This window comes from Trichosurus vulpecula, chromosome 3 (genome assembly GCF_011100635.1).
Source record: "Trichosurus vulpecula isolate mTriVul1 chromosome 3, mTriVul1.pri, whole genome shotgun sequence".
Taxonomy (NCBI): Eukaryota; Metazoa; Chordata; class Mammalia; order Diprotodontia; family Phalangeridae; genus Trichosurus; species Trichosurus vulpecula.
Window position 1 is genome coordinate 35,452,944 of NC_050575.1, and position 26,237 is coordinate 35,479,180.

A 26,237-nucleotide genomic window follows, 5' to 3' on the forward strand; every position below is an offset into this window, starting at 1 on the left:
TTTTTATTACCCACAGTACAATATACATAGTAAGCACTAAATAAACGTTTAATTGATACATTTTAAAAGGAAATGTTACAAACTGCACGCAATAGACTAATGTCAAGGCAAAAAAAGAATATTTGTGAATTAGAATTCTATCATTAAAGTTAATCACTGATTATGTTTTTCAAGTATCACCACCAGAACATGCTGTGAAGATTTAAGATTATACAATTCAAACAGTTGTTGAAATTGAAAACATTTTCATTTACTTATTCACTCTAATGATATTGGTAGGGAGGCAAGTAAATGACTATAATTGACAAATGAGGTATAAACAGAGGCCTAATTCATGAAATTGTCAAATGTTCTTCCTTAGAACATTTATTAACCATATCTTAGTCAAGGGTGGGGAACCTGCAGCCTTGAGGCCACATGCTACCTTCTAGGCCCTTGGCTGCGGCCTTTTCACTGAGTCCAAGTTTTACAGAACAAATCCTTTTATTAAGGGGATTCATTCTGTGAAGTTTGGATTCAGTCAAAGAGCTGAACTTGAGGACCTAGAAGGCCACATGTGGCCTTGGGACCGCAGGTTCCCCACCCTTGTCTTAGATAAGTAGATATGCATAATCACCCTAAAAAAAATCAAATTTCTATAGCATTACTTTATTATTTGACTTTGTTCCATCTGTATCACAAACATTCTCCAGCAGTCCCAAGTTTCCTTCAGCATCTGTATATGCTATTTGCCTAGAAGTAGGATGCCACGCCAGGCCACAAATTGAATAACCTTTCTCATGTTTTACCCTAAAAACAAAAAATAAAGGTTGAAATTAAAACATGATAAAGAAATCCCAACGTACATAATTCTTTCAGGAAATTCTAGTTAGAGGAAATCAAATAAATTTTTCAAAACCAAAGAGGAATAAGACAAATAATGTATATTCAACTCTACCTTTCCATGCAGTCTTTGGTTTCCACATTCCAAACTACAATACAACCATTTACACTCCCTGCTGCCAAATATTTTTCACAAGGAGACCAGGTTACTACGTTGAGGGGCTATCAAGAAAAACAGATAATGAAATAAAGGCAGTTTTAGATAAATTGGGACTATATTCACATTTTGATTTAGCAACTAGGTGACATAATGAATAATGTTAGACTTGAAGTTAAAAAAATCTAAATTCAAATCCTGCCTAATACAACTGTGAGCTGTGTGACCATGAGCAAGTCATTCAACCTCTTTCTACCTCAGTATTCCCATCTGTAAAGTGAGAATAATAATAGCACCCACCTTATAGAACTTCTGTGAGCATCAAACGAGATAGCATATGTAGAGTACTGTGCAAACCTTAAAGCACTATATAAATGCTGGCTGCTATTATTATTCCATAAATGTCAGAAGACTTCTAACTAGATTGCATTACACAAAGGAATACAGAGGGACACAATAAACAGTCAATTATTCTTTGAAACTATTACTTTGGCTATAGGTTCAAGAACAAAAATTAACAATTTTTTTTAAAACCCTGTTACCTTATTCATATCTGAGATCATATGATTCTATGATTCAACTCTGTTGTTGTTTGGTCATTTTTCAATCACGTATGACTCTTTGTGACCCCACCTGAGGTTTTCTTGGCAAGGTGGACTGCCATTTCCTTCTTCAGCTCATTTTACAGATGAGGAAACTGAGACAAACATGGTTAAGTGATTTGCCCAGAGTCACAAAGCTAGGAAGTGTCTGAGGACAGATTTGAACTCAGGTCTTCCTGAATCCAGGCCCAGCAGTCAACCGTGATAAAAGATTTATCACCAAAAGCCAAGTACTTCCCTAGGTGAAAAGTAATACTTCAAGTATAACAAGTAAGAAGAGAAAGCCATTTCTATCCTTCTGGAAGGTCTGCCACCATTGAAGAGTTAATGAAAGCTGGAAGAAGAGACTTTTGAAACCTAGATTCTATCATAAATAAATTCACCTATATCCTTGATCTTTTCCTTTGTGTATTCTTTCATTTATTTGTGATAATTGAAACCTGGATTTCCCCTGAAGATATCACCTCATAGAGGATAGTTAACTACTTCTCCCATTTCCCCAGGCAAGTAGAGTAGTATTTCTCAAGGGGATACCCTTCAATTGGGGAATGGCTGAACAAGTTGTGGTATATGAATGTAATGGAATACTATTGTGCTATAAGAAATGAGGAAGATACGGACTTCATAATAACCTGGAAAAACGTACATGATATGATGCTGAGTGAGCAGAGCAGAACCAGGAGAACATTATACACAACCACAGATATATGGATTCTGTGATGAGTAACCTTGATAGACTTGGCTCTTCTCAGCAATACAAGATTTAAAGACAACTCCAAAGGACTCACGATGGAGACATCTATCTACATCCAGAGAAAAAACTATGGAGTCTGAATGCAGACTGAGGCAAACTATTTGCTCTCTCTTTTTTCTTTTGTTTTTGTTTTTTTTTGGTTTTGTTTCTTCTTTCTCATGATTCATTCCATTGGTCAAAATTCTTCTTTACAACTTGACTATTGTGTAAATAAGTTTAATGCGAAGTTATATGTAGAAGATATACTGAATTCCATGACGTCTTGCGGGGGGGGGCGGGGGCGGGGGGGAGGAAAATCTGGAACTCAAAAATCATGTAGAATTGAGTGCTGTAAACTAAAAATAAAAAATCTTAATTAAAAAAAAAGAAAAGAAAGCCTGTGCACTGTATTTTAAGAAATCATAAATAAAAACTTTCTAGATCCATTAGGACCAAAGGTGAATTAAAAAGAAAAAAAAATCTACCAACCTCCTGAAAGAAAGCCCAAAATGAAAACTGCCAGGTACATAACAGCCAAAATCCAGAGCTTCTAAGCAGGAGTTCAAGAACTAAGTAGACACAATCAAAATGACATGATATTTGGCAGGAGAGTTTGAAATATAACATTCCAAAACCCAAAAGATAAAAGTCTTACCACCAAGAATAGCCTATCCAGAAAAAAACCAAGTATAATCCTATAAGGGGGAAAATGGACATTTAACGAAAGCGAACTTCCCAGTATTCCTCCACCTATGAGAACCTGATTCTTGAGGGATTATCTTTTACTTGTCTGTTTTACCAACGACTTACCCAACTGGACTTGATAACAGGGGATACTCTAGGGAATGAAAATGCTAGCTAGTCCTCCCAGCTAAACTGCAGGCTATCTGACTGCCATGTAAGAGAGTCTTAAGGGATGGGGAGAAGAAGATCTTCATTTACACGGATTGCAGGGCAGTGGTCTGGGGGAGAACAAGACTCAATCAAAAACTCTCTCCTTTGAAATTAGGACCAAAAAAGAAATGTTGTTAATTCCTTCTCCTGCATGGTTGTTTGTGGGGTATGTTAGCACACATCAGAACCAACAACTAGCTTGGAGCTGTTACAAGAATGGCAGATATTAGAGAATGGGTCCACTGACAATCTGGCCCTGGTAACTGTTATATCATATTGGACATGAGACTATGTGATTTCCCTAAGGAAAGGACAGCTTCTGCAAGACTGGGTTTCTTATACTAATTGTAGCATCCATCAAAACCATATGGCCCTCAACCTGTCCCAACTGGCAAACTGGCCCTCTTATTCCACCTCAGGATAAGAGGTTTGCTCTTGCTCACTAACAGCTACATCATTATGCCCCTCACTGCCCAAGTCATATCTAGAAGTCATGTCCATGATGAATCAATAACACCATAAGAAGGGGGAAGGGAATTCAGCAGTTTCTTGGATCTTGTTTCCAGGAAAACTTAGTGGATAAGAAGGGACTGTTTTTTGGACACAGAACTGGCTAACTCTCTCCAGCCTTTTCTTATTCTTTCCCTAGTAGAGTCACCTAGACCTTGAGGTCACTACCACTTTAAAAAGCCACATACACTGAATATTATCTCAGGTCTTCCTCAGATGGAAGGTTTCCTTTCCTCTCAGATGGTTCAGATGACTTCCCAGAAAAGGGCTTGGGAGACCAACAGGTTTATCATTTGGAAGTACCTTGCTTTTTAACAGCATGGGAATGGTAAAACTATTTTTACGTAACTAAAATGAATGTATATTCACATGGAAAAAGGGGGATCACCTGGCTGACTTAATGGTAATCCTGAGACCCTGAATGAAGGTCAGGGAGAATACTTATCCAGCTCCTGCAGAATAGGACAGCTCCTCCCCAGAGACTTCAAAAGAAGCAAAGATTTGGTATCATTACCATAATGGGGCTCTCAGGGAGGGGGAGTGAGCCAGGGAATACTGAGCGGGTAGTGACACAGGGGAAAGTCTCAGTATCAACTTAGATTCTGAATCAAGTTGGACACAAGAGACTTTATGACCACTTAGCCATAAGAGATGTCATCTGTGCTGTGGTCCTGATGTTCCTGATGCTCCTCCTGTCCATCGTCAATGCCTTAATCTAAAGATATCCCTCACCCTAGTGAACTGCAAAGATTTGATATCACCCACCAAAGATGGTCCAGATCAAAGGCAGGAGTCAAAGGATAGGATTTCTGGTCTTCATTCTCTTCCATATTTCTGACCACTTCCTCCAGGTGGGGGTGGGGGGGAGGAGGAGAGTGGAAGGTAGGGGAGGGATTAAAATATTTTGTTGTAGGGGGGCGGAGCCAAGATGGCGGCTGGTAAGCACGGACTAGAGTGAGCTCCGTACCTGAGTCCCTCCAAAAACCTATAAAAATGGCTCTGAACCAATTCTAGAACGGCAGAACCCACAGAACAGCAGAGGGAAGCAGGGCTCCAGCCCAGGACAGCCCGGATAGTCTCTGGGTGAGCTATATTCCACACGGAGCTGGGAGCTGGGAGCTGGGAACGGAGTGGAGCAGAGCCCAGCCTGAGCGGCGTGGACGATCCAGGCCAGAAGCCGGGCGGAGGGGGCCCTAGCGCCCTGAATACGGGAGCAGTTACCAGACCCCTCGACCCACAAACACCAAAGACTGCGGAGAAGGTTAGTGGGAAAAGCTGCGGGAGTGGAAGGAGTTCGCGGTTCGGCTTCCAGCCCCGGGGGCAGCGGAGGTGGGGCAGGTACAGCTGTTGTTACTTCCGGCTCCAGGCCCACCTGGTGGGGGGAATTAAGTGGCGGATCACAGCAGGGGTGCACAGCCTGCCGAAGATCTGAGCCCAGTCTGGACTGGGGGTCCTTGGGGAAGGAGGAGTGCGGCTCTGACAGAGCTGGCACCTCCCCCCCAAACGTAGAACATAGAACTCTGTAATCTACAAGCAGTCATACCCCACTAAAAAACTCAAGGGTCAAGTTAGTTGGTTGGGAATATGGCCAGGACGCGAAAACGCGCCCAGATTCAGTCTCAGACTTTGGATTCTTTCTTTGGTGACAAAGAAGACCAAAACATACAGCCTAAAGAAGACAGCAAAGTCATAGAGCCTACAACCAAAGCCTCCAAGAAAAACATGAACTGGCCCCAGACCATAGAAGAACTCAAAAAGGATTTGGAAAAGCAAGTTAGAGAAGTAGAGGAAAAATTGGGAAGAGAAATAAGAAGGATGCGAGAAAACCATGAAAAACAAGTCAATGACTTGCTAAAGGAGACCCAAAAAAATACTGAAAAATACACTGAAGAAAACAACACCTTACAAAATAGACTAACTCAAATGGCAAAAGAGCTCCAAAAAGCCAATGAGGAGAAGAATTCCTTGAAAGGCAGAATTAGCCAAATGGAAAAGGAGGTCCAAAAGACCACTGAAGAAAATACTACTTTAAAAATTAGATTGGAGCAAGTGGAAGCTAGTGACTTTATGAGAAATCAGGATATTATAAAACAGAACCAGAGGAATGAAAAAATGGAAGACAATGTGAAATATCTCCTTGGAAAAACCACTGACCTGGAAAATAGATCCAGGAGAGATAATTTAAAAATTATTGGACTACCTGAAAGCCATGATCAAAAAAAGAGCCTAGATACCATCTTTCAGGAAATTATCAAGGAGAACTGCCCTGATATTCTAGAGCCACAGGGCAAAATAGAAATTGAAAGAATCCATCGATCGCCTCCGCAAATAGATCCCAAAAAGAAATCTCCTAGGAATATTGTTGCCAAATTCCAGAGCTCCCAAATCAAGGAGAAAATACTGCAAGCAGCCAGAAAGAAACAATTTGAATATTGTGGAAACCCAATCAGAATAACCCAAGACCTGGCAGCTTCTACATTAAGAGATCGAAGGGCTTGGAATGCGATATTCCAGAGGTCAATGGAGCTAGGATTAAAACCTAGAATCACCTACCCAGCAAAACTAAGTATCATGTTCCAAGGCAAAATATGGACTTTTAATAAAATGGAGGACTTTCAAGCTTTCTCAGTGAAAAGACCAGAACTGAATAGAAAATTTGACTTTCAAACACAAGAATCAAGAGAAGCATGAAAAGGTAATCAAGAAACGGAAATTGCAAGGGACTTACTAAAGTTGAACTGTTTTGTTTACATTCCTACATGGAAAGATGATGAGTATGATTCATGAGACCTCAGTATTAGGGTAGTTGAAGGGAATATGCATATATATATATGCATATATATATGTTTATGTATATATATAAGTGAATGTGTATGTATGCATGTATCTATGTGTATATGTATGTATGTGTATGTATGTGTATATATATATATATATGTAAAAGAGAGAGAGCAGACACAGGGTGAGTTGAGGATGAAGGGAAGATAGCTAAAAGAAATAAAATGAAATTAAGGGATGAGAGAGTAACTTACTGAGAGAGGGAGATAGGGAGAGATAGAATGGGGTGGATTATCTCCCATAAAGGTGGCAAGAGGAAGCAGTTCTAGGAGAGGAGGGGAGTGGGCAGGTGAGGGGGGAATGAGTGAACCTTGCTCTCATCAGATTTGGCCTGAGGGGGAATACCATACATACTCAGTTGGGTATCTTACCCCACAGGAAAGAAGAGGGAGGAAGATAAAAAAAAAAAATAAAAGGCAGGGGGATGATGGAGTGGAGGGCAGATGGGGGTGGAGGTAATCAAAACAAACACTTTGGAAAGGGGACAGGGTCAAGGAAGAAAATTCAATAAAGCGGGATGGGTTGGGAAGGAGCAAAATGTAGTTAGCCTTTCACAACATGAATATTGTGGAAGGGTTATACATAATAATACATGTGTGGCCTAGGTTGAATTGCTCAACTTCTTAGGGAGGGTGGGTGGGAAGGGAAGAGGGAAGGGAATTTGGAACTCAAAGTTTTAAAATCAGATGTTCAAAAACAAAAAAACTTTTTGTATGCAACTAAAAAATAAGATACACAGGCAATGGGGCGTAGAAATTTATCTTGCCCTACAAGAAAGGAAGGGAAAAGGGGATGAGAGGGGAGGGGGGTGATAGAGGGGAGGGCTGACTGGGGAACAGGGCAACCAGAATATACGCCATCTTGGAGTGGGGGGGGAGGGCAGAAATGGGGAGAAAATTTGTAATCCAAACTGTTGTGAAAATCAATGCTGAAAACCAAATATGTTAAATAAATAAATTGCATTAAAAAAAAATAAAAAAAAAATAAAAATAAAAATAATAATGATAAAAAAAAATAAAAATAAAATGTTGATTAGGAAAAAAAAAAATATTTTGTTGTATGTTTAGTTTTAGTTTAGGTTTTTTACCATTACTGCCTATGCCCGATTCCTCATATGCAGTAGATTAGGACTGCCCCTAAGGCATTTACATGGTAGAAGAGCCTTTCAAAGATACTTAGGAGCTTGTCACCAAGGGGTAGTATGTAACAAAATCACTATCTAACTTGGCATTCCTACTCTCTGACACATACCCCACGCCACCCCCATCCCATATTGGTTAGGTAGATTCTTTCCCTGAGGTGATAAAGCTGGCTCCTTTCCTACTCCATACACGCATGCCTAGGTTTCCCCCATCCTGAGAACACCCTCACTTGATCCTTCTATCTCCACTAACTATTGTCTTGTATCTCTTCTGCCCCTTATGGCTAAACTCCTTGAAAAAGCCACCTACAATATGCACCTACACTTTCTTTCCTCATTCTCTTAACTCCCTACAATCTGGCTTCTGATCTCATCATTCCATTAAAACTGCTTTCTCCAAAGCTACCAATGATCTTTTAATTGCCAAACCCAAAGGCCTTTTCTCAAACCTCATTTTCCTCAACTTGTCTGCAGCCTTTGACCCTGGTCATTACTCTCTTCTCCTGGATAGTTTCTTCTCTCTAGGTTTCTGGGGCACCATTTTCTTCTAGTTCTCTGACCTATCTGACCACTCCTTCTCTATCTCTTTTACCGGATCCTCATCCAGATCATGCCCTCTAACTGGAGGTGTCCCTAAGGATTCTGTCCCGAGTACTCTTTTTTCCTCCCTTTATACTATTTCACTTAGGAATCTCATAAACTCCAATGGACTTAATTACCACCTGTATGCTGGTGATTTACAAATCTCCCTAGCTTACCCTAACCTCTCCGCTGACCTCCAATCACATATTTCATGCTCCTAAACCCTCCCCTCTTCCTCCCTTCCCTATTATTGTGGAGTGCAACATAATCCTTCCAGTCACTCGAGCCTATAACCTAGGTATCACCCTCAGCTCCTCACTATCTCTCACTCCCTCAAATCCCTAAGCCTATTGATTTCACCTTTGCAAAATCTCTTGAATGTGTCCCCTTCTCTATGCTGCCTGTCACCATTCTAGAGCAGATTCTCATCACCTCATGCCTACACTACTACTGATAGGTCTGCCTTTTTTCCTAAAAAGCAGGTTTGTTCATATCACCCCATTACTCAAAAAACTCCAGTGGTTCCCTATTGCCTTCAGGACTTAATACAAAATATTTTTGGTGTTCTAATCCCTACATAACCTACCATCTTTCCAGTCTTCTTACTCTCTATTCTCTACCACATTCCTTTTAATACAGTGACATTGACCTCCTGGCTACTCCACGAACAAGACACTCCATCTCTCAGCTCTAGATACTTTCTCTGTCTGTTCCCCATTCCCAGAACACTCTCCCCCCTCCACTCTAACCACTGACCTAACAGGCTTCCTTTAAGTCTCAATTAGAATCCCATATTCCATAGGAAGCCTTTCCCAACCTCTCTTAATTCTAGTGCCTTCCCTCTCTTAATTATTTCCTCATTATTCTGGAAATAGCTTGCTTGTATGTACGTCATTGCTTGTCATCTGCCCCATTAGACTGTGAACTCCTTCAGGGCAGGGACTGTCTTTTACCTCTTTTTGTATACCAAGCACTTAGCACAATGCTTGGCACTTAATAAATGATTAATGACTGACTAATAAAGCTGTCCTCTAGACTTGAATGGCAGGCTGCTAAGGCTCAAACCGCTCCTCAGTTAATGTAGCTTCCTACTGACCTCTCACCATACTGGCAAGGCTTCCAGGTCACCTAAAGTAAAAATGCCCAGCCATTTGGGGTTAGGGTCCTTCAGACATGGTGGATGTCCCAAGACCACCACAAGTTACCACGCCAGACCAATACTGAACCGATGCATTGCGTGACTACTCAAGCTAAGTGCTGCTGTAGCACTAAGGAAACCTCCTTTTGCTAACTATCAGAGTGCATCTCTTTAATATCTAACCTAAACTAAAAGAAGACCAGGCTAGGTCAGGCTGGCCCACTGTAAGGGGCAAAAATTTAATCCATCGAATCTATCTCTTTTAAAAATTTTACTTCCTTCTTTGCTGACCAGTGGGGAATTAGCTGGACAGAGAATTCACCTTTATGGAACAAAAAGTATCTATAACTCCCTAATTTATCCATATGAAAAAGGATAAAGAATAATCCTCACCAGAAGCCTCCAATTGATTCAATGGATTTTACAAAAGCAAATCATACGTAAGCTACCCAAGACACTGAATTCTACAACTGACAAATACTATGAAATTTTTCTTGCAACTGTCCGTGCTCTTTATTAATAAAATACAATACACCCTCTTCCTCTCCCATACTAAAAGTCACCCCCTGAGAAGTAGTATTTGGGAGGGAGGAATGGGGAAGAGCATTATAATAGAGTAAGCCAGTTACTCTTTTGCCACACGTTGGAAGGAAGGTAGGCATTAATGAGAGTTCGTTTTTCTCTACAACGTTGTTGCCAATGTATAAATTCTTCTCCTAGTTTGCTCACTTCACTCTGTATCTGTTCACTGAATTCCTTCTAGTTTCCTCTGAAACTGTCCATTTCATCATTTCTCATAATAAACATTTATTTAAGTGACTACTATGTGCATGGCACTGTGCTAAGCACTGAAGATACAAAAAGAAGCAAAAGATAGTCCTTCCCCTCGAGGAGCTTACAATCTAATGCAGGAGAAGATGTGCAAACAAATATATACTATGCAAGCCAAATATAAAAAAAATAGGAGGTGATTAAAAGAGGAAAGGCACTAGAATTAAAGAGGGCTTGGGAAAGACTTCCTAAAGAAGACAGGATTTTAGTTGGGACTTAAAGGAAACCATGGGAGGTCAGTAGTCTGAGTCTAGCGGGGAGAGTGGTCCAGGCATGAGGGATGATAGTCAGAGAGAATGCCCAGGGCAGAGAGATGGAATGTCTTGTTTGTGGAATAGCCAGGAGGCCAGGATCATTAGATCTAAGAATATGTGTCATGGAATAAGGTCTAGGGAGACTGGAAAGGATAAGAGAAGGCTAGGCTATGAAAGGCTTTGATAGCCAAACAGAACATTTTTTATTTGATCCTGGAGGCAACAGGAAGCCACTGAAGCTTACTTGAGTGTGTATAATGGGAGTGGGGAGATAGGAGATGATATGAAGAGATCTGCAGTTCAGGAAAATAACTTTAGTGGCTGAATGGAGGATGGCTTGGGGTGGGAAGAGAACTGAGGCACACAGACACACCAGCAGGTTATCGTAACAGTCTAGTTGTGAGGTGATGAGAGCTTGCCCTACACTGATGACAGTGTCAGAGGAGAGAAGGGGCTGTATTTGAGAGATGTGGTAAAGGTGAAATCAACAGACCTTGTAAACAGATTGGATATATGGAGTGAGAGATGAGAGAGGAATACAGGAACAATACAATAATATTCCATTACATTCATACACCATAATCTTTTCAGCCATTCCCCAATAGAATAACACCCCCTTAGTTTGCAATTTTTGGCAACTCCAAAAAGAGCTACTCTAAATGTTTTGTACATATAAGACTTTTACCTTTATCTTTGATCTCTCTTTGGAGAATTCTAGTAAATGGTATAGATGGGTGAAAGGGTTCACAAAATTTGGTTATTTGGGGGGCATAGTTCCAAACTGCTTGCCGGAATGGCTGGACCAGTTCATGGAACCAGGAATATCTATGCTCAAATCTGGCATCAGGCTGACCTCAGGTATTTCCTAGCTCTGCGACCCTGGGTAAGTCTGGATCTAATCTCCATTTGGCTCAGTTTCCTCAACTGTAAAATAGAAATAATAATTGTCGTTTCAGTTATGTCCAACTCTCCATGACCCCATTTGGGGGTTTTCTTGGCAAAGATACTACAATGCTTTGTCATTTCCTTCTCTAGCTCATTTTATAGATGAAAAAACTGAGGCCAACGGGTTTAAGCAACTTGCCCAGGGTGACCCAGCTAGTAAGCATCTGAGGCCGGATTTGTATCAGGTCCTCCTGACTCCAGGGCCAGCACTCTATCCATTGCACTACCTAGCCTCCAGAGATAGTAATAGTACCCGCCTTCTAGGCTTATGACGACTAAATGAAATACTTGTAAGGTGCTTAGCACAATGCCCAGCACATAGGAGGTGCTGAATAAATGCTTATTTTCCTCCTTCCTTTCTTCCAATTTATATCTTTACCAACAGGGCACTAGTGTGCGTGTTTTCACAAAGCCCCTCTGCTATCTGTCATTTTCCTTTTTTGTCTCTTTGTCTGATGGGCATAAGGTGGATGAGGTGAAACCGCAAAGTTGATTTAACTGGCATTTCTCTGATTATTAGTGATCTAAAACACTTTTTTCATATAGTTATTGCTAACTTGGATTTCTTCCTTTGAGAACTGCCTGTTCATATCCTTTCACCATTTATCTATTGGGAAAGGGCTCTTAGTTTTAAAAGATTATACCAATTTTTTGATATATCTTGGATACGAGAATTTTATCAGAGAAACTTGCTGCAAAGATTTTTTCCATTTACTCTATTTCCCCCTTTTTTTTGGAGGTGGAAGGCAATCAGGGTTAAGTGACTTGCCCAGGCGTCACGTACCTAACAGCTAGTACACGTTTGAGGCCGGATCTGAACTCAGGTCCTCCTTACGCCAGGACCAGTGCTCTACCCACCGTGCCACCTAGTTACCCCAATCCAAATATTTCATACATATATGAAATGTGTATATACATACATACATACATACATACACACACACATACATATATATATATATATACACACACACACACATATATATCATGTGATAAGCTTTACAGAGGCACATGTGCATATATGTATGTTTTTGTTTATGGTCACAGTTAATGGGTATTTGATAGGTGGGATTTCATAACAGATCTTTCTCACTCGAAGTCTAACCTTTTCCCTTTGAGGGTAACCCTGGTAGAAACATTAAAGATTAGGGGAGGAAAGGAGGGGAAAAGAAGGCCTTTACAGATAATATTCTAAAGCATCTAACTATATTAGACTTGTTAGTGCAAAAACTTAAATTTTCTCTTGCATATTCTCCCTCTTGTTTGTTTAGTCATGAACTCCTCCCCTACTCATGGATCTAAAAGGCAATTTCTTCTTTTCTCCTCTAACATGTGATGTTACTTTTCACATGCAGATCATATGTCCATTTAGAGTTTACCTTGGTATATGGTGGCAGTGTTGGTCTAAACCAAATTTTTATGACCTGTTGTTAGTTTTCCCAGTAATTTTTTGTCAAATGGTGAGTCTTTCCCCCACAAAGACTGGGGTGTTTGGGTTTATTAAACACTACACTATTGTGTTATTTTCTTTAGTATGCTGTGTACTAATCTGTTCAACTGGTTCATCTTAATTTTCTTTAACCAGAACCAAATTGTTTTGATGATTACTGCTTTATACTACAACTTCAGATCTGGTACTGATAGACTCCCTTCCTTCCCACTTTTTTCATTATGATCCTTGAGATTTTTGAACTTTTGTTCCTTATTATGAATTTCATTATTATTCTTTCTAGAAATAAAATATTTCTGTAATAGTTTTATTGGTATATCACTGAATAAGTTAACTAACTTGCTGTTTTTATTACAGTGGCTCAATCTATCCATAAGCAACTAATGTTTCACCAGTTCTTTAGTTCTATCTTTATTTGTTCAAGAGTGTCTTATAACTGGATTCATATATAAACTCCCATATATTCTGTACCTTCTGCAGTTACTTTGAATAGAATCTTTCTTCTAGCTATTCCTGCTGGATTTTGTTCATGCCACACAAGAATGTTGATTATTTATGTGGATTTATTTTATATTCTGCAACTCTCCTGAACTAATTATTTTAATTTTTCATGGACTCTTAAGGCTTTTCTAAATATATTGTTTCCTCTTTGCTAATAATTATTATACCTTAATTTCTCTTTCTTGTCTTATTATTACAGCTACCATTTCTACCTCTATGTTAAATAGCAATAGTGATATAATAAGCTTTCTAAAGTTAACAGAAATGGGTATTGGATTTTATCAAACGTCATTTCAACATCTATTGCTATTACATTGTTTTTAATATTTCTACTATTAATGTGATTTATTATATTTACGTTCTTCCTTATGCTGGGCCAACTATGCACTCTTGATAGAAACCCAATGAGATCAAAGAATATAATTTTTCTAATGCATTGTTAAAGCCTGCTCGATAATATTTTATTTAAAATTTTTATGTCGATATTCATTAGGGATATTGGTCTATAGCTTTCTTTCTCTGCTTTGTCTCTCCTTAGTTTAGGTATCAAAACCATATTACTATCATAGAAAGTGGAAGGCTGCCATCTTTTCCTATTATCACAAATGATTTATGTAAAATTAGAATTAATTGTTCTTTAAACATTTAATGATATTCACTTGGAAATCCATCTAGTCCTGTAGTTTATTTCCTTAGGGTTTTAATTTTGTTTTTTTCAATTTCTTTTTCTGATACTGGGTTATTTAAATGGTCTACTTCTTCTTTTGAAAATCTGGGTATTTTATATTATTATAAATATTTATCCTTTTCTTCTAAGTTATCAATTTTGTTAGCATATAATTGGACTAGATAATTTCTGATAATTTCCTTTATATTTTCTTCAATTGTTATGAATTTTTTAAATTTTGATAATTTGGTTTTTCTCTTTTTTAAAAAAATCATATAGTTAACTATTTTATTAGGCTTTTTAAAAAAAAAAAACCTTAAGCTTTGTTTTGTTACTATGGTCCACTGAAAAAGTGGGAGAATATATTGGGAAATGACTAATGTTTTAGTAAGGTATATTTTTTAAAACTATACTATAACACCATGTCATATGATCTATGATTTCTGTGTAATAATTTTAACTGCAACCTGAAGATTTGGCAAGAAAAACAGAACTAGAGCATCAACAGCAAGAAAAAGACAACTGAGTTTATCCTATCAAGTTGGACGGAGCATGCATTAAATAGTCATCTCTCTCTCCTGAAAAAGTAATCAACAAAACCTACCAGAGTGATGAAATTATCTGAAAGTTCAAATTCATTTCTCCAAGTTTCTCTTCTGTATAGCTTGATGGTGTTTCCTACTGGAATTGCCAGTAGCTATTAGGAAGATAAATATCTTAAATCAAATTAAACAACTTTGGGCTAAGTTTAATTTAGAAAAGAAAAAATATATGAAAGTTTTAATGTACATCATTGGAGCATTAATTATACTAAGGAAAAAAAGAAAACTACTAACTGAAACAATTTTAATATAATACTATGCGGAGTCTATCCTACTCTTCTCAACTGATTACACTAAAACTGTTGTATATGATACTATTACTTTAAAACTGGCAACTACGCTTAAAAAATGGATAGCCAAACACTAGGTACTTTGAAACTGTACAATTTGTCTCCTCTGATGAGAATGACCTGTGAGGAGATATAGAGATGGAATGGCCTTAGAGAGGACACTATTATCCATCTTCAAAAAACCTAGAATTCTTTCAATATTTAGAAAGTAGCTTTTGGTTTTTAAACTTTACAAGAAAAATTTCTTATACACTTCCAAGTAACATATTGATAGAAAGAATAATATATATTTCGAATGCTAATTCCAAAATCCAAAACAAAAATTTACATGAAAAACACATCAACTTTCATCATTTCAAAGTGGTAAAAAAAAAAGAGAGCAAAAATTTCAGTTTTTTAATGAAAGAGAAATAAAATGTTTTTTTAATGTAGAATGTACAATTCTTAAAATGCCATTTTAGCCTTAAACACTTCAATGAAAAAAAGATCTTATATTATTTCCATATTAACTTTGATTTAGATTCTCAAGTTTCTGAGTATACTGAAGGTCTTGCAATCAAGCTGACAGATTTGAGCAAAAAATTAAAATAAAGGTTAAAATGTTTTCAAGTTTCACTTACCTTCCCACTTTTTGGCTGCCAAGCAAGTCTGCATATTGATTTTGCATTTATCACATCATTACACTTTTGTAGCAATGGCCAACTAATAGCACACGTCTGATTTTAAAAAATTAGAAAATTATTTCCCTTTGTGAAAATCTCAGAAAATTATGCAGAATTCAAATATACAGGTTTTAAAGCAACCTAATATTAGCTTTTCAGTTAAAATTTTATTTTTAAATAATAAAAAATTATCACAAAATGACAGGAAACTTTTTAGAATTATATTTAAGTTAATCTTAAAATTATAAATGTATAAAATATTAATTTAATATTTTCAGTGCTTTTGGAAGTAGATAGGATATAAATTTTAAATTATTATTACTACTAAAAATATATAGGTTATGTATAGAGAGTAAGCATTTATTCATCCAATAAGCATTTGTTTGATGTGCCAATTTATATTCTATTGGGGAATATAAATGCACATATACTGGTAAGCACCTTGAGGACTGACACTCTTTTACTTTTATCTTTGTAACCCCGGCGCCTAGTACAGTGCCTGGTACGTGAGAAGCACTTAATAAACGCTAGTTAATTCATCTATAGGAATATATGAAGTAAAAAAAGGAGGTAGGAGGGGGAATGAAAATTAGGAAAGGCCTTATAAAGAAGGTGGTACTTGGTCTGAAACTTGAACAAAACTAGGGATCCTAAGAGGCAGAGAGGAAAGAATATATTTCAGGCATGGAGGACAGCAGACGGATCATTCTATATGAGGCAACATACAGTCCAATAAGGCTGGACAGTAGTGTGTGTCCGGGGTACAAGTAACACATAATACAGTTGGAAAAATAAGTTAGGACTAGGATATGAAAGACTTTAAATAACAACTACAAGGGTTTATATTTTATCCTTAGGGAAATAAAAAGCCTCTGGAGGCTTTATAGACATAACTCCAGGCCTTTATAAATATAACTTACTTATATGTCCCTTTGATCTATTATGTTTCTATATAACACAAATATGTGAATAGACAAAAAGTCCATCTAATGCCACTCAGAGATGAGCAGAAGAGATAAAAAGATACTCATCTAAGCAGCTATTAGGCTATTCAGATTAATGGTATCATGCAATATCATAAACAGTAAATACCTAGTAAGTCAGGAAATACACACAAATATTTAAATTGAAATGGATGTTTACCTGATCTGAGATCTGCCATACTTTAACTGAGCCATCACAACTTGCTGATGCCTGAATGGGTAAACAAAAGTTAAAGGTATATTTCTATTCATAAGTCCTATCCAAATGATAAAAGAAATATAGCAAATTTTCAAATTGTATATAAGTTTCTCCTTAATTATTCTCTTACAAATCTAAAAAACACACACTTATAGTCAGGAATAAATGAAAACAATTAAAAAACTACCAGAAAGATGTCCTTTGGATCAAAGGAAACACTTAACACAGGGGCATCATGTCCTCGAAATGTTTTCTGTTGACTACTATCCATCACATCCACAACTTTCACCATAAAATCACTGTAAACAATGAAATGATTGTATATGAGTAAAAGTAAAAAATGCAAAGCCTTTTTAATAACCACGACTCAGAGTAATACATACTTCAAAATAGCAAGTATTTTAGCAATATCTGATTTTTATTTAACTTTCAGCTCTGCTTACACATGTAATCTGAAATTGCATGTCCAAAATCCTAATAATTTAGTAAATATCTTCACTGACTATATGTTAAGGTTTTCTACATTTCCAATTTAAATATTTTACATTTTAAAAATTATAGGGGTACCACAGCTATCACTGAGCCTGTCCCAAAGCAACCCATAATTTTCCCTATCCCTAATAAACAAGTGAAATTTCAAATAACAGAATCTAAACTTGGTTCACTCGTCCAGCCTTCAACAAAAGTATTTTAGTAAGACTTTACATCAAAAATTCACTTTTGTATCCTTACTTTTTCAATCAAAAACATATACTGAGAGTCATCTATAAAGTAATATGCTAAAATTTATTGTGAGGTTACAAAGGAAATAGTTCCTGCCTTCAAGGGGTTTACAATCCTAAAACTATTTTTAAAACCCAGAATAATGTGACATAGTGGCAGATATACAAAAACCAACTAGGTCACAAGATTGTAGTATCATGGATCTAAAGCAGGAAGGTACCTCAGAGGCCATCTATCTAAGCAATTCCTTATTTTACTAATGAGGAAATGGGCACAGAGAAGTTAAATGCCTTGCCCAGAGTCTCACAGGTAATAAAGGTGACACATAGGATCTCCAGGTTCTCTGACTCAGAGCTAGTATGGTATTTTTGCTATTTTCTGGAAGCATCACTAATTTTTCGATTATTTAGAGTTTTTCTTTTAGTGATCTTTCTGTTTACACTGTGATAATTATTGTATATACTGCTCTCATAATGCTGCTTACTTCACTCCACACTGATTTATACAAATCTTCCTTCTTTCTCTGAACTCCTGAGCCATTTCATACTCTACATTAATATTTCCAGTACATTCACATACCACAGGTTTTTTTTTAGCTATTCCCCAACTGATGAACAACCACCTTGCTTCTAGCTCTTTGCTAACACAAAAACTAAACCTACAAATATTTTGGCATATAATGGAATATATCTCTATCTATCACTGAAGTCCTCGGCGTATGTGCTCAGTGTGAATTACTGAGTTGCTTTTCTTGTCTAATTAGGTCCAACAAAACTCCAAAATAACTGGACTAGTTCAGATAGCACATCAACATTCCTGTCCTTCTACATTCACTCCAACACTGACTGATCCCAACTTGTGTCGAGGGCATTCTGTACTAAACCGTTAGCTTTTCCAACTTCAAACATTACCCAGATCCAGCAGCAATTTTGGCACCATCTCTATTAAAGATCACATGGTTTGCGTTTGTAGTGAATCGAGTCAGTATACCATCTGGAACTCCATTAGGGAATGTATGAACTTGAATAGTATTATTAGATACTGAGGTGACCAATTTTCCTTTCTAAAAAAAAAAAGTACATACCAGAATTAATTATAAAATTGTAAAATTAAAAGTGTTTGACAGGATGGATCAAAACTGACCCCAAATTTCTCCATATTCAAAACTCCAAACAACTATCAAATCTCCTAAATACCAAATGAGTACTTTTGGGATACTTGACAGTTTATAAAACATACTCTGAAAACATTTTTCCATTTCTCTAATAAGCGTTAAATCATCAACTTAATTATGTGGCAGAAGATATTAGGAAATATTCAAAAGGTAACATTTTAAAATTTGATTTATTATTCTTTACCCCAACATTCAAGAAAAGGAGGGATATGGTAAAGATCATTTTTTAAAGAGAAAAAATGCCTTTGTCCTTTATTATTTTAATTTGCTGGATTCTAGCATGACAAATGCTCCCTTATGTAAGAAACGTTACTTAACTTTTTAAAATTATATACAAGCTTTCCTTCTTTGTAGAGATGTGGAGTTGTAAGTATAGAATACTGAATATAGTATTAGACTCGATGCTTTGGTTGTGTTTGCAAAATTTTCTTTTTTTTTTTAAAGCAAAGGATAGAGGGGAAAGGAAGGGAAAATATTCAGAAATGAAGGTAAGAAAAAACAAATAAATCAACAAAAAGGTTTGAAAATCATGTCCATATTACTAAATGTACTCAAAAGTTGACATGTTTCATTTCTTGACGTTTTTATTTCTTAAAGAGTAAATGCTTTTGAAAAAGCATTAGTTTGCCAAAGTATGTATGAGATTCAGACTACTATGTCAGTATCTTTTAACAAAAAGATCTCAGAATCATTTTTAATACCTTTAAAGCACATGAATAAGCCCTGTCTCCAACATTAATAGATTTAGGATCATCGTCATCCAGGTCTTTCCAAATCCTAACATCTCCATCACTTCCACAAGTTACGATACAACTGTTTAAAAAGAAAATTACATGTATATACATATATATGCAAATACACAATCCATACTCACAAAATCATATTACAATAGTCACCTAGTTTTTCTGTCCTACTAAATGATAAAAAAAATCACACACTGTAACCATTTTTATTCATGGATTCAAGCTGCCACTTGATACATTTACTCACATTTCTCTCTTTTAAACAAAAGATACCATTAACTTCTTTCAACTGTTAAAAAAAAAAAATTTAGGTGGGGTAGAGCCAAGATGGCAGCTGGAAAGCAGGGACTAGCATGAGCTCCCTGCCAAGTCCCTCCAAAAACCTATAAAAAATGGCTCTGAACCAATTCTAGAACTTCAGAACCCACAAAGTGGCGGAGGGAAGCAGGGCTCTAGCCCAGGATAGCCTGGATAGTCTCTGGGTAAGGTCTATCCCGCACAGAACTGGGAGCGGAGTGGAGGGAAGGGGAGCTGAGCAGAGCAGAACCCAGCATGGGTGGCGCGGACCAACCAGACCAGGAGCTGGGCGGAGCATGCCCTAGCGCCCTGAATCAGTGAGCTGCAGCAGTTACCAGACTTCTCAACCCACAAACACCAAAGACAACAGAGAAGATTAGTGGGAAAAGCTGCTGGGGACAGAGATAGAGTTTGCGGTTCAGCCACCGCCCCGGGGCCAGCGGAGGTGGGGCAGCTACAGAACTACAGCTGCAGTTGCTTCTGGCCCCAGGTACACCTGGTGGGAGGAATTAAGTGGCAGATCAGAGAAGGAGTGAAGAGCCTGCTGAAGAACTAAGTCCAGTCCGGGTTGGGGGTTCTTGGGGAAGGAGGAGTGCTGGTGTGGCAGAGCATCCGCCCAAGCTTGGAACATAGAACTCTTTACTCTACAAGCAGTCATACCCCACTGAAAAACTCAAGGGTCAAGTTAGTTGGCTGGGAACATGGCCAGGCAGCAAAAACGCACTCAGATTCAGTCTCAGACTCTGGAATCTTTCTTTGGTGACAAAGAAGACCAAAACATACAGCCAGAAGAAGTCAACAAAGTCATAGAGCCTACAACAAAAGCCTCCAAGAAAAACATGAACTGGTCTCAGGTCATGGAAGAGCTCAAAAAGGAGTTGGAAAAGCAAGTTAGAGAAGTAGAGGAAAAATTGGGAAGAGAAATGAGAAGGATGAGAGAAAACCATGAAAAACAAGTCAATGACTTGCTAAAGGAGACCCAAAAAAATACTGAAAAATACACTGAAGAAAACAACACCTTAAAAAATAGACTAACTCAAATGGCAAAAGAGCTCCAAAAAGCCAATGAGGATAAGAATGCCTTGAAAGGCAGAATTAGACAAATGGAAAAGGAGGTCCAAAAGACCACTGAAGAAAATACTACTTTAAAAATTAGATTGGAGCAAGTGGAAGCTAGTGACTTTATGAGAAATCAGGATATTATAAAACAGAACCAGAGGAATGAAAAAATGGAAGACAATGTGAAATATCTCCTTGGAAAAACCACTGACCTGGAAAATAGATCCAGGAGAGATAATTTAAAAATTATTGGACTACCTGAAAGCCATGATCAAAAAAAGAGCCTAGATACCATCTTTCAGGAAATTATCAAGGAGAACTGCCCTGATATTCTAGAGCCACAGGGCAAAATAGAAATTGAAAGAATCCATCGATAGCCTCCTCAAATAGAGCCCAAAAAGAAATCTCCTAGGAATATTGTTGCCAAATTCCAGAGCTCCCACATCAAGGAGAAAATACTGCAAGCAGCCAGAAAGAAACAATTTGAGTATTGTGGAAACCCAATCAGAATAACCCAAGATCTGGCAGCTTCTACATTAAGAGATCGAAGGGCTTAGAATGCGATATTCCGGAGGTCAATGGAGCTAGGATTAAAACCTAGAATCACCTACCCAGCAAAACAGAGTATCATGTTCCAAGGCAAAATATGGAGTTTCAATAAAATAGAGGACTTTCAAGCTTTCTCAGTGAAAAGACCAGAACTGAATAGAAAATTTGACTTTCAAACACAAGAATCAAGAGAAGCATGAAAAGATAAGGAAATGGAAGCTTAAGGAGGCTGTCTATCATCATGGTGTCATCAAGAAATAACCCAATCAACAAGTATTTATTGTGTAGCTGTGCTAGGTGCTGGAGATACAAGTACAAAGAATGGATCGACCCTTACTCAGAGTGAACTCATTCGAATGGGGGAGATAACAAGAACATATAAAAATAAATAAATATATGTGTGGAAAAAAAAAAAAAGAAATTATCAAGGAGAACTGCCTTGATATTCTAGAGCCACAGGGCAAAATAGAAATTGAAAGAATCCACTGATTGCCTCCTCAAATAGATCCCAAAAAGAAATCTCCTAGGAATATTGTCACCAAATTCCAGAGCTCCCACATCAAGGAGAAAATACTGCAAGTAGCCAGAAAGAAACAATTTGAGTATTGTGGAAACACAATCAGAATAACCCAAGATCTGTCAGCTTCTACATTAAGAGATCGAAGGGCTTGGAATACGATATTCCGGAGGTCAATGGAGCTAGGATTAAAACCTAGAATCACCTACCCAGCAAAACTGAGTATCATGCTCCAAGGCAAAATATGGATTTTCAATAAAATAGAGGACTTTCAAGCTTTCTCAGTGAAAAGACCAGAGCTCAATAGAAAATTTGACTTTCAAACACAAGAATCAAGAGAAGCATGAAAAGGTAATCAAGCAAAAGAACAAGAAAAAGAAATTGCAAGGGACTTACTCAAGTTGAACTGTTTTGTTTACATTCCTACATGGAAAGATGATGTGTATGATTCATGAGACCTCAGTATTAGGGTAGCTGAAGGGAATATGCATGTATGTATGTGTGTGTGTGTATATATATATATATATATATACACACACACATATATATATGTATATAGATGTGTGTGTATATATATGTGTGTGTGTGTGTGTGTGTATATATGTGTTTATATGTACATGTGAGTGTGTATGTATGTACATGTGTATGTGTATATATATATAGAGAGAGAGAACGAGCACAGGGTGAGTTGAAGATGAATAAGGGATGAGAGAGGAATATATTGAGAGAGGGAGATAGGGAGAGAAAGAATGGGGTAAATTATCTCACATAAAAGTGGCAAGAAAAAGCAGTTCTGTAGGAAGAGAAGATAAGGCAGGTGAGGGGGAATGAGTGAATCTTGCCCTCATTGGATTTGACCTGAAGATGGAATACTATACATACTCAATTGGGTATCTTACCCCACAGAAAAGAAGGAGGAAGAAGATAAAAAAGGGGGGATGATAGAAGGGAGGGCAGATGGGGGTGAAGGTAATCAAAAACAACACTTTCGAAAAAGGGACAGGGTCAAGGGAGAAGATTCAATAAAGGGGAATAGGTTAGGAAGAAGCAGAATATAGTTGGTCTTTCACAACATGAGTATTGTGGAAGGGTTATACATAACGATACACATGTGGCTCATGTTGAATTGCTTGACTTCTTAGGGAGGGTGGGTGGGAAGGGAAGAGGGGAGAGAATTTGGAACTCAAAGTTTTAAAAAATAGATGTTCAAAAACAAAAACAAAAAAGTTTTTGCATGCAACTAGAAAATAAGATACACAGGCAATGGGGCATAGAAATTTATCTTGCCCTACAAGAAAGGAAGGGAAAAGGGGATGGGAGTGGAGTGGGGTGACAGAAGGGAGGGCTGACTGGGGAACAGGGCAACCAGAATATACACCATCTTGGAGTGGGGGGGTGGTTAGAAATGGGGAGAAAATTTGTAATTCAAACTCCTGTGAAAATCAATGCTGAAAACTAAATATATTAAATATAAAGAAATAAATAAATAAATGAAAGTTAAAAAAAAATTTAAAAGGAGGAAAGGGGATGAGATTTCTAAGGACCTCTTCCAACTCTCACCTGTGGCCCCAAGAAACTGCAGCATGCATAGCAACCACTTCCCAGTAAACCATTTCAGCAGATGGGCTAAACCAGGCTGAGGTTAACTGAGAGTTCTCAAACCCATCAGTGAGTTAGGGAGGTGTCTACCCCAGGTATGTGAAGATTTCACCAGGTGGAATGGGTGGATTAGAACAATTTGTTCCAATGGCCATGAAGGCAGCTAAATCAGGCACTGTGGAGCATTTAAAGATTTGTTAAACACTGAAGATGCCAAGATCATCCACTATATCCCAAGACATCACCAGCTGTCTTGGCTCTTGTCTTGCCACTGGACTCCAATGACTCTGGAAGAGAGAGTGAGTCCAACAACTTCATGCAACTCTGCCTCACTTAAATCCATTTTATGGGCAAGTCAAAAGACAACATCCACACCATTTTACTATTTTTACCTACCTCAAAGTCCTGTGGCAACAGGAAAGTGACAAAGCAGCAGGTGCAGATAACACTGGGAGCTGTGTCACAACCCTGCACGCAAGTGGCCCAGGCCACAAGGTTGTCTTCTTACTGGAAGAAGCAGCAGTAGGATTTGGAAGCTCCCTGGGTATCTGAACAGCTTCTTTCAAAGACTACACTGCTCACCTCCTGGCATGAGGAAGGGGCTAGAAAAAAATTATCTGCTTCACCTAACCTAACTCTGGCCTGCTTAGTGCAGCAAGTGGGGATTCTATCCTGCGGTCAAAACACACCAAAAAATGTACAAAACCTTTTGCAAAAATGATTCGAATCACCATTGGTACATGGAATATGCACACACTTATGGATGACACAAAATCTAGTACACCTGAAAAACAAACCGCTCTTGTCGTAAAGAACTCAGCAGGTGTCACAGCCCTAAGTGAAACAAGGCTGGCAAATGAAGGCCAGCTTACAGAAGTCAGAGCCAGATACAGTGGATGCAGTGGCCATAGTAATGGGGAGCACTGTGAAGCTGGAGTAGGTTTAGACTCCAAACTTCTTTCCAGTCTTAGTGGATAAGCTGCCTTTTTTTTCTTGAGCTAGAGTCTAAGTTGAGTATTACAATCTTCTAAGGAAAATGGGGTGACTGCCAACTACTATCTACAAGTTCCTCTTTCCCAGTATGCTTTCTGGTTACAAAAGATACCACTTACATGGCAAGGACTTCTGGAGAAGGGTTAAGGAAGCCTAGGAGAAGCTAACTAGTCCAGTGACCTTGCCTTGTCCAACTGACTTATGTTTAAAACAAGTTTCTGTCATTTTTTTATTCCTCTTTTCTGTTACAAAAACCAGCTCTGTAAATCACTCCGGGTTTCTGATATCTGAGAAGATGACGTGATTTGATATGCAAATGGTAGCTTCACAAATAAAATCACAGATGCTTGGTACCTTTGTCCTCAGTTTCCTTTTATTTCAGATAATTAATTTTAACAGAGGTACGAAATTATCATCCCTATTTTAGAGGTGAAAAACTGACACTCAGGACTTCCTGACTCTAAAACAGTTCCAAAGTCTGTGATTCTAGACATCTGTATTCTAGACATATCTATTATATTATTCCTTCTTTGAGTAACTGTGGATCAACTGTATATTTAACATACAAAAGTATATTGTATTTCTTAAAGCTTACACATTTAAACATTTTTCTGTTTACTGGGCTAATATTTAATATCTGCATAAAATTTTAATATCTGCATAAAATATGAGGAAAATACATTACCTGCCAGAATCATCAAAACAAACATCTGTATGTCCCTCTGGATGTCCATATCTCATTGGCATTTGTGTGGCAGGCATCTTCTCCTTTTGCTATCCAAAACAGGTTTTTCTAAAAACCTACCTTAAATTTTAAAATATAGTAAATTTAAATTAGCTAAAGAAACAACTAGACGGTAAAAAACACAGAACAATGTAATTACCAACCTCCATTCTAGAGAGTTGATGAAACTGTTAACTCCTCTCAAAAGAGGCGATTACAAGACTGCAATGAAGCATGTATGCTTTCAGATATGGTCAAAACCTGAGTTTGTTTTGGTTTAACTGTATATCTTTGCTATGCTATGAGAGAGGGTTCTATGGACAGCTGATTATTGGGAAATGACAACTATGTTTAAAAAACAATACATTTAAACATTTTTAAAAGCTGGCTGATAACATGAACTCCCTGATTTCCTAGAATATAGCTCTTTTGACCTGGATTCTCTACCCACTTCCCCTAATTTAATTAGATCAGTACTAGTTCTAGACCCGCCCAATATAAAATAACAATTCCACCTCCTCCAGGAAGCCTTCCCTCTATTAATTTTTCCTAGCTATCCTGTATATAGCTTGTTTGTACAAATTTGCTTGAATGTTGAATTCTCCGTAGAATTGTAGGCTCCTTAAGGGCAGGGACCGTATTGCCTCTTTTTGGTGACTGTTTACTGTACTTCACTGTGGGATTGCGGACCGTGGTGAGAGCCGTCTCTCACCCGCGCATGGGTCCCCTCCCCCGGACACGCGCTGTCAGTTCTCGGGAGCATGACAAGAATGGAGCTGGAGACGACAAGGTAATAATTCCCTCCATGGACAAAAGGGCTGAAAACCAGAGCCTCCGGGGCCGCTACTCACCTAATCTAAACCGACAGAAGACGAGCGAAGAGCCGCGGCTAAACCAGTCAAGCTCCTGGCGGTTTCCCGCGCTCTGCCGTCGCGCGGGTGACGACTTCAACGCGCCGGCTCCACCACCAGGCGCGAGGAGGCTCGGGGAACTGGGTCGCGGGATGATGCCGTCACCACCACGCAGGTGGTTGCTAGGAGACCAGCCGGCCGGGAGGG

At 38.2% G+C, this 26,237-nt stretch overlaps 1 protein-coding gene across 1 annotated transcript in view; it reads right to left on the reverse strand.

Annotated features, from left to right (window-relative positions):
* WDHD1 (WD repeat and HMG-box DNA binding protein 1) overlaps positions 1-26,092 on the reverse strand; it is an 88,323-nt gene extending 62,231 nt beyond the window's left edge. Inside the window, 10 exon segments of the mRNA XM_036748512.1 lie at positions 648-789; positions 938-1,044; positions 14,670-14,762; positions 15,578-15,673; positions 16,763-16,813; positions 16,989-17,100; positions 18,436-18,587; positions 19,400-19,511; positions 25,141-25,260; positions 26,031-26,092. Coding sequence (XP_036604407.1) covers positions 648-789; positions 938-1,044; positions 14,670-14,762; positions 15,578-15,673; positions 16,763-16,813; positions 16,989-17,100; positions 18,436-18,587; positions 19,400-19,511; positions 25,141-25,217 — 942 coding nt within the window. The 5' untranslated portion in view covers positions 25,218-25,260; positions 26,031-26,092.
* Positions 26,093-26,237: the final 145 nt, after the last annotated feature.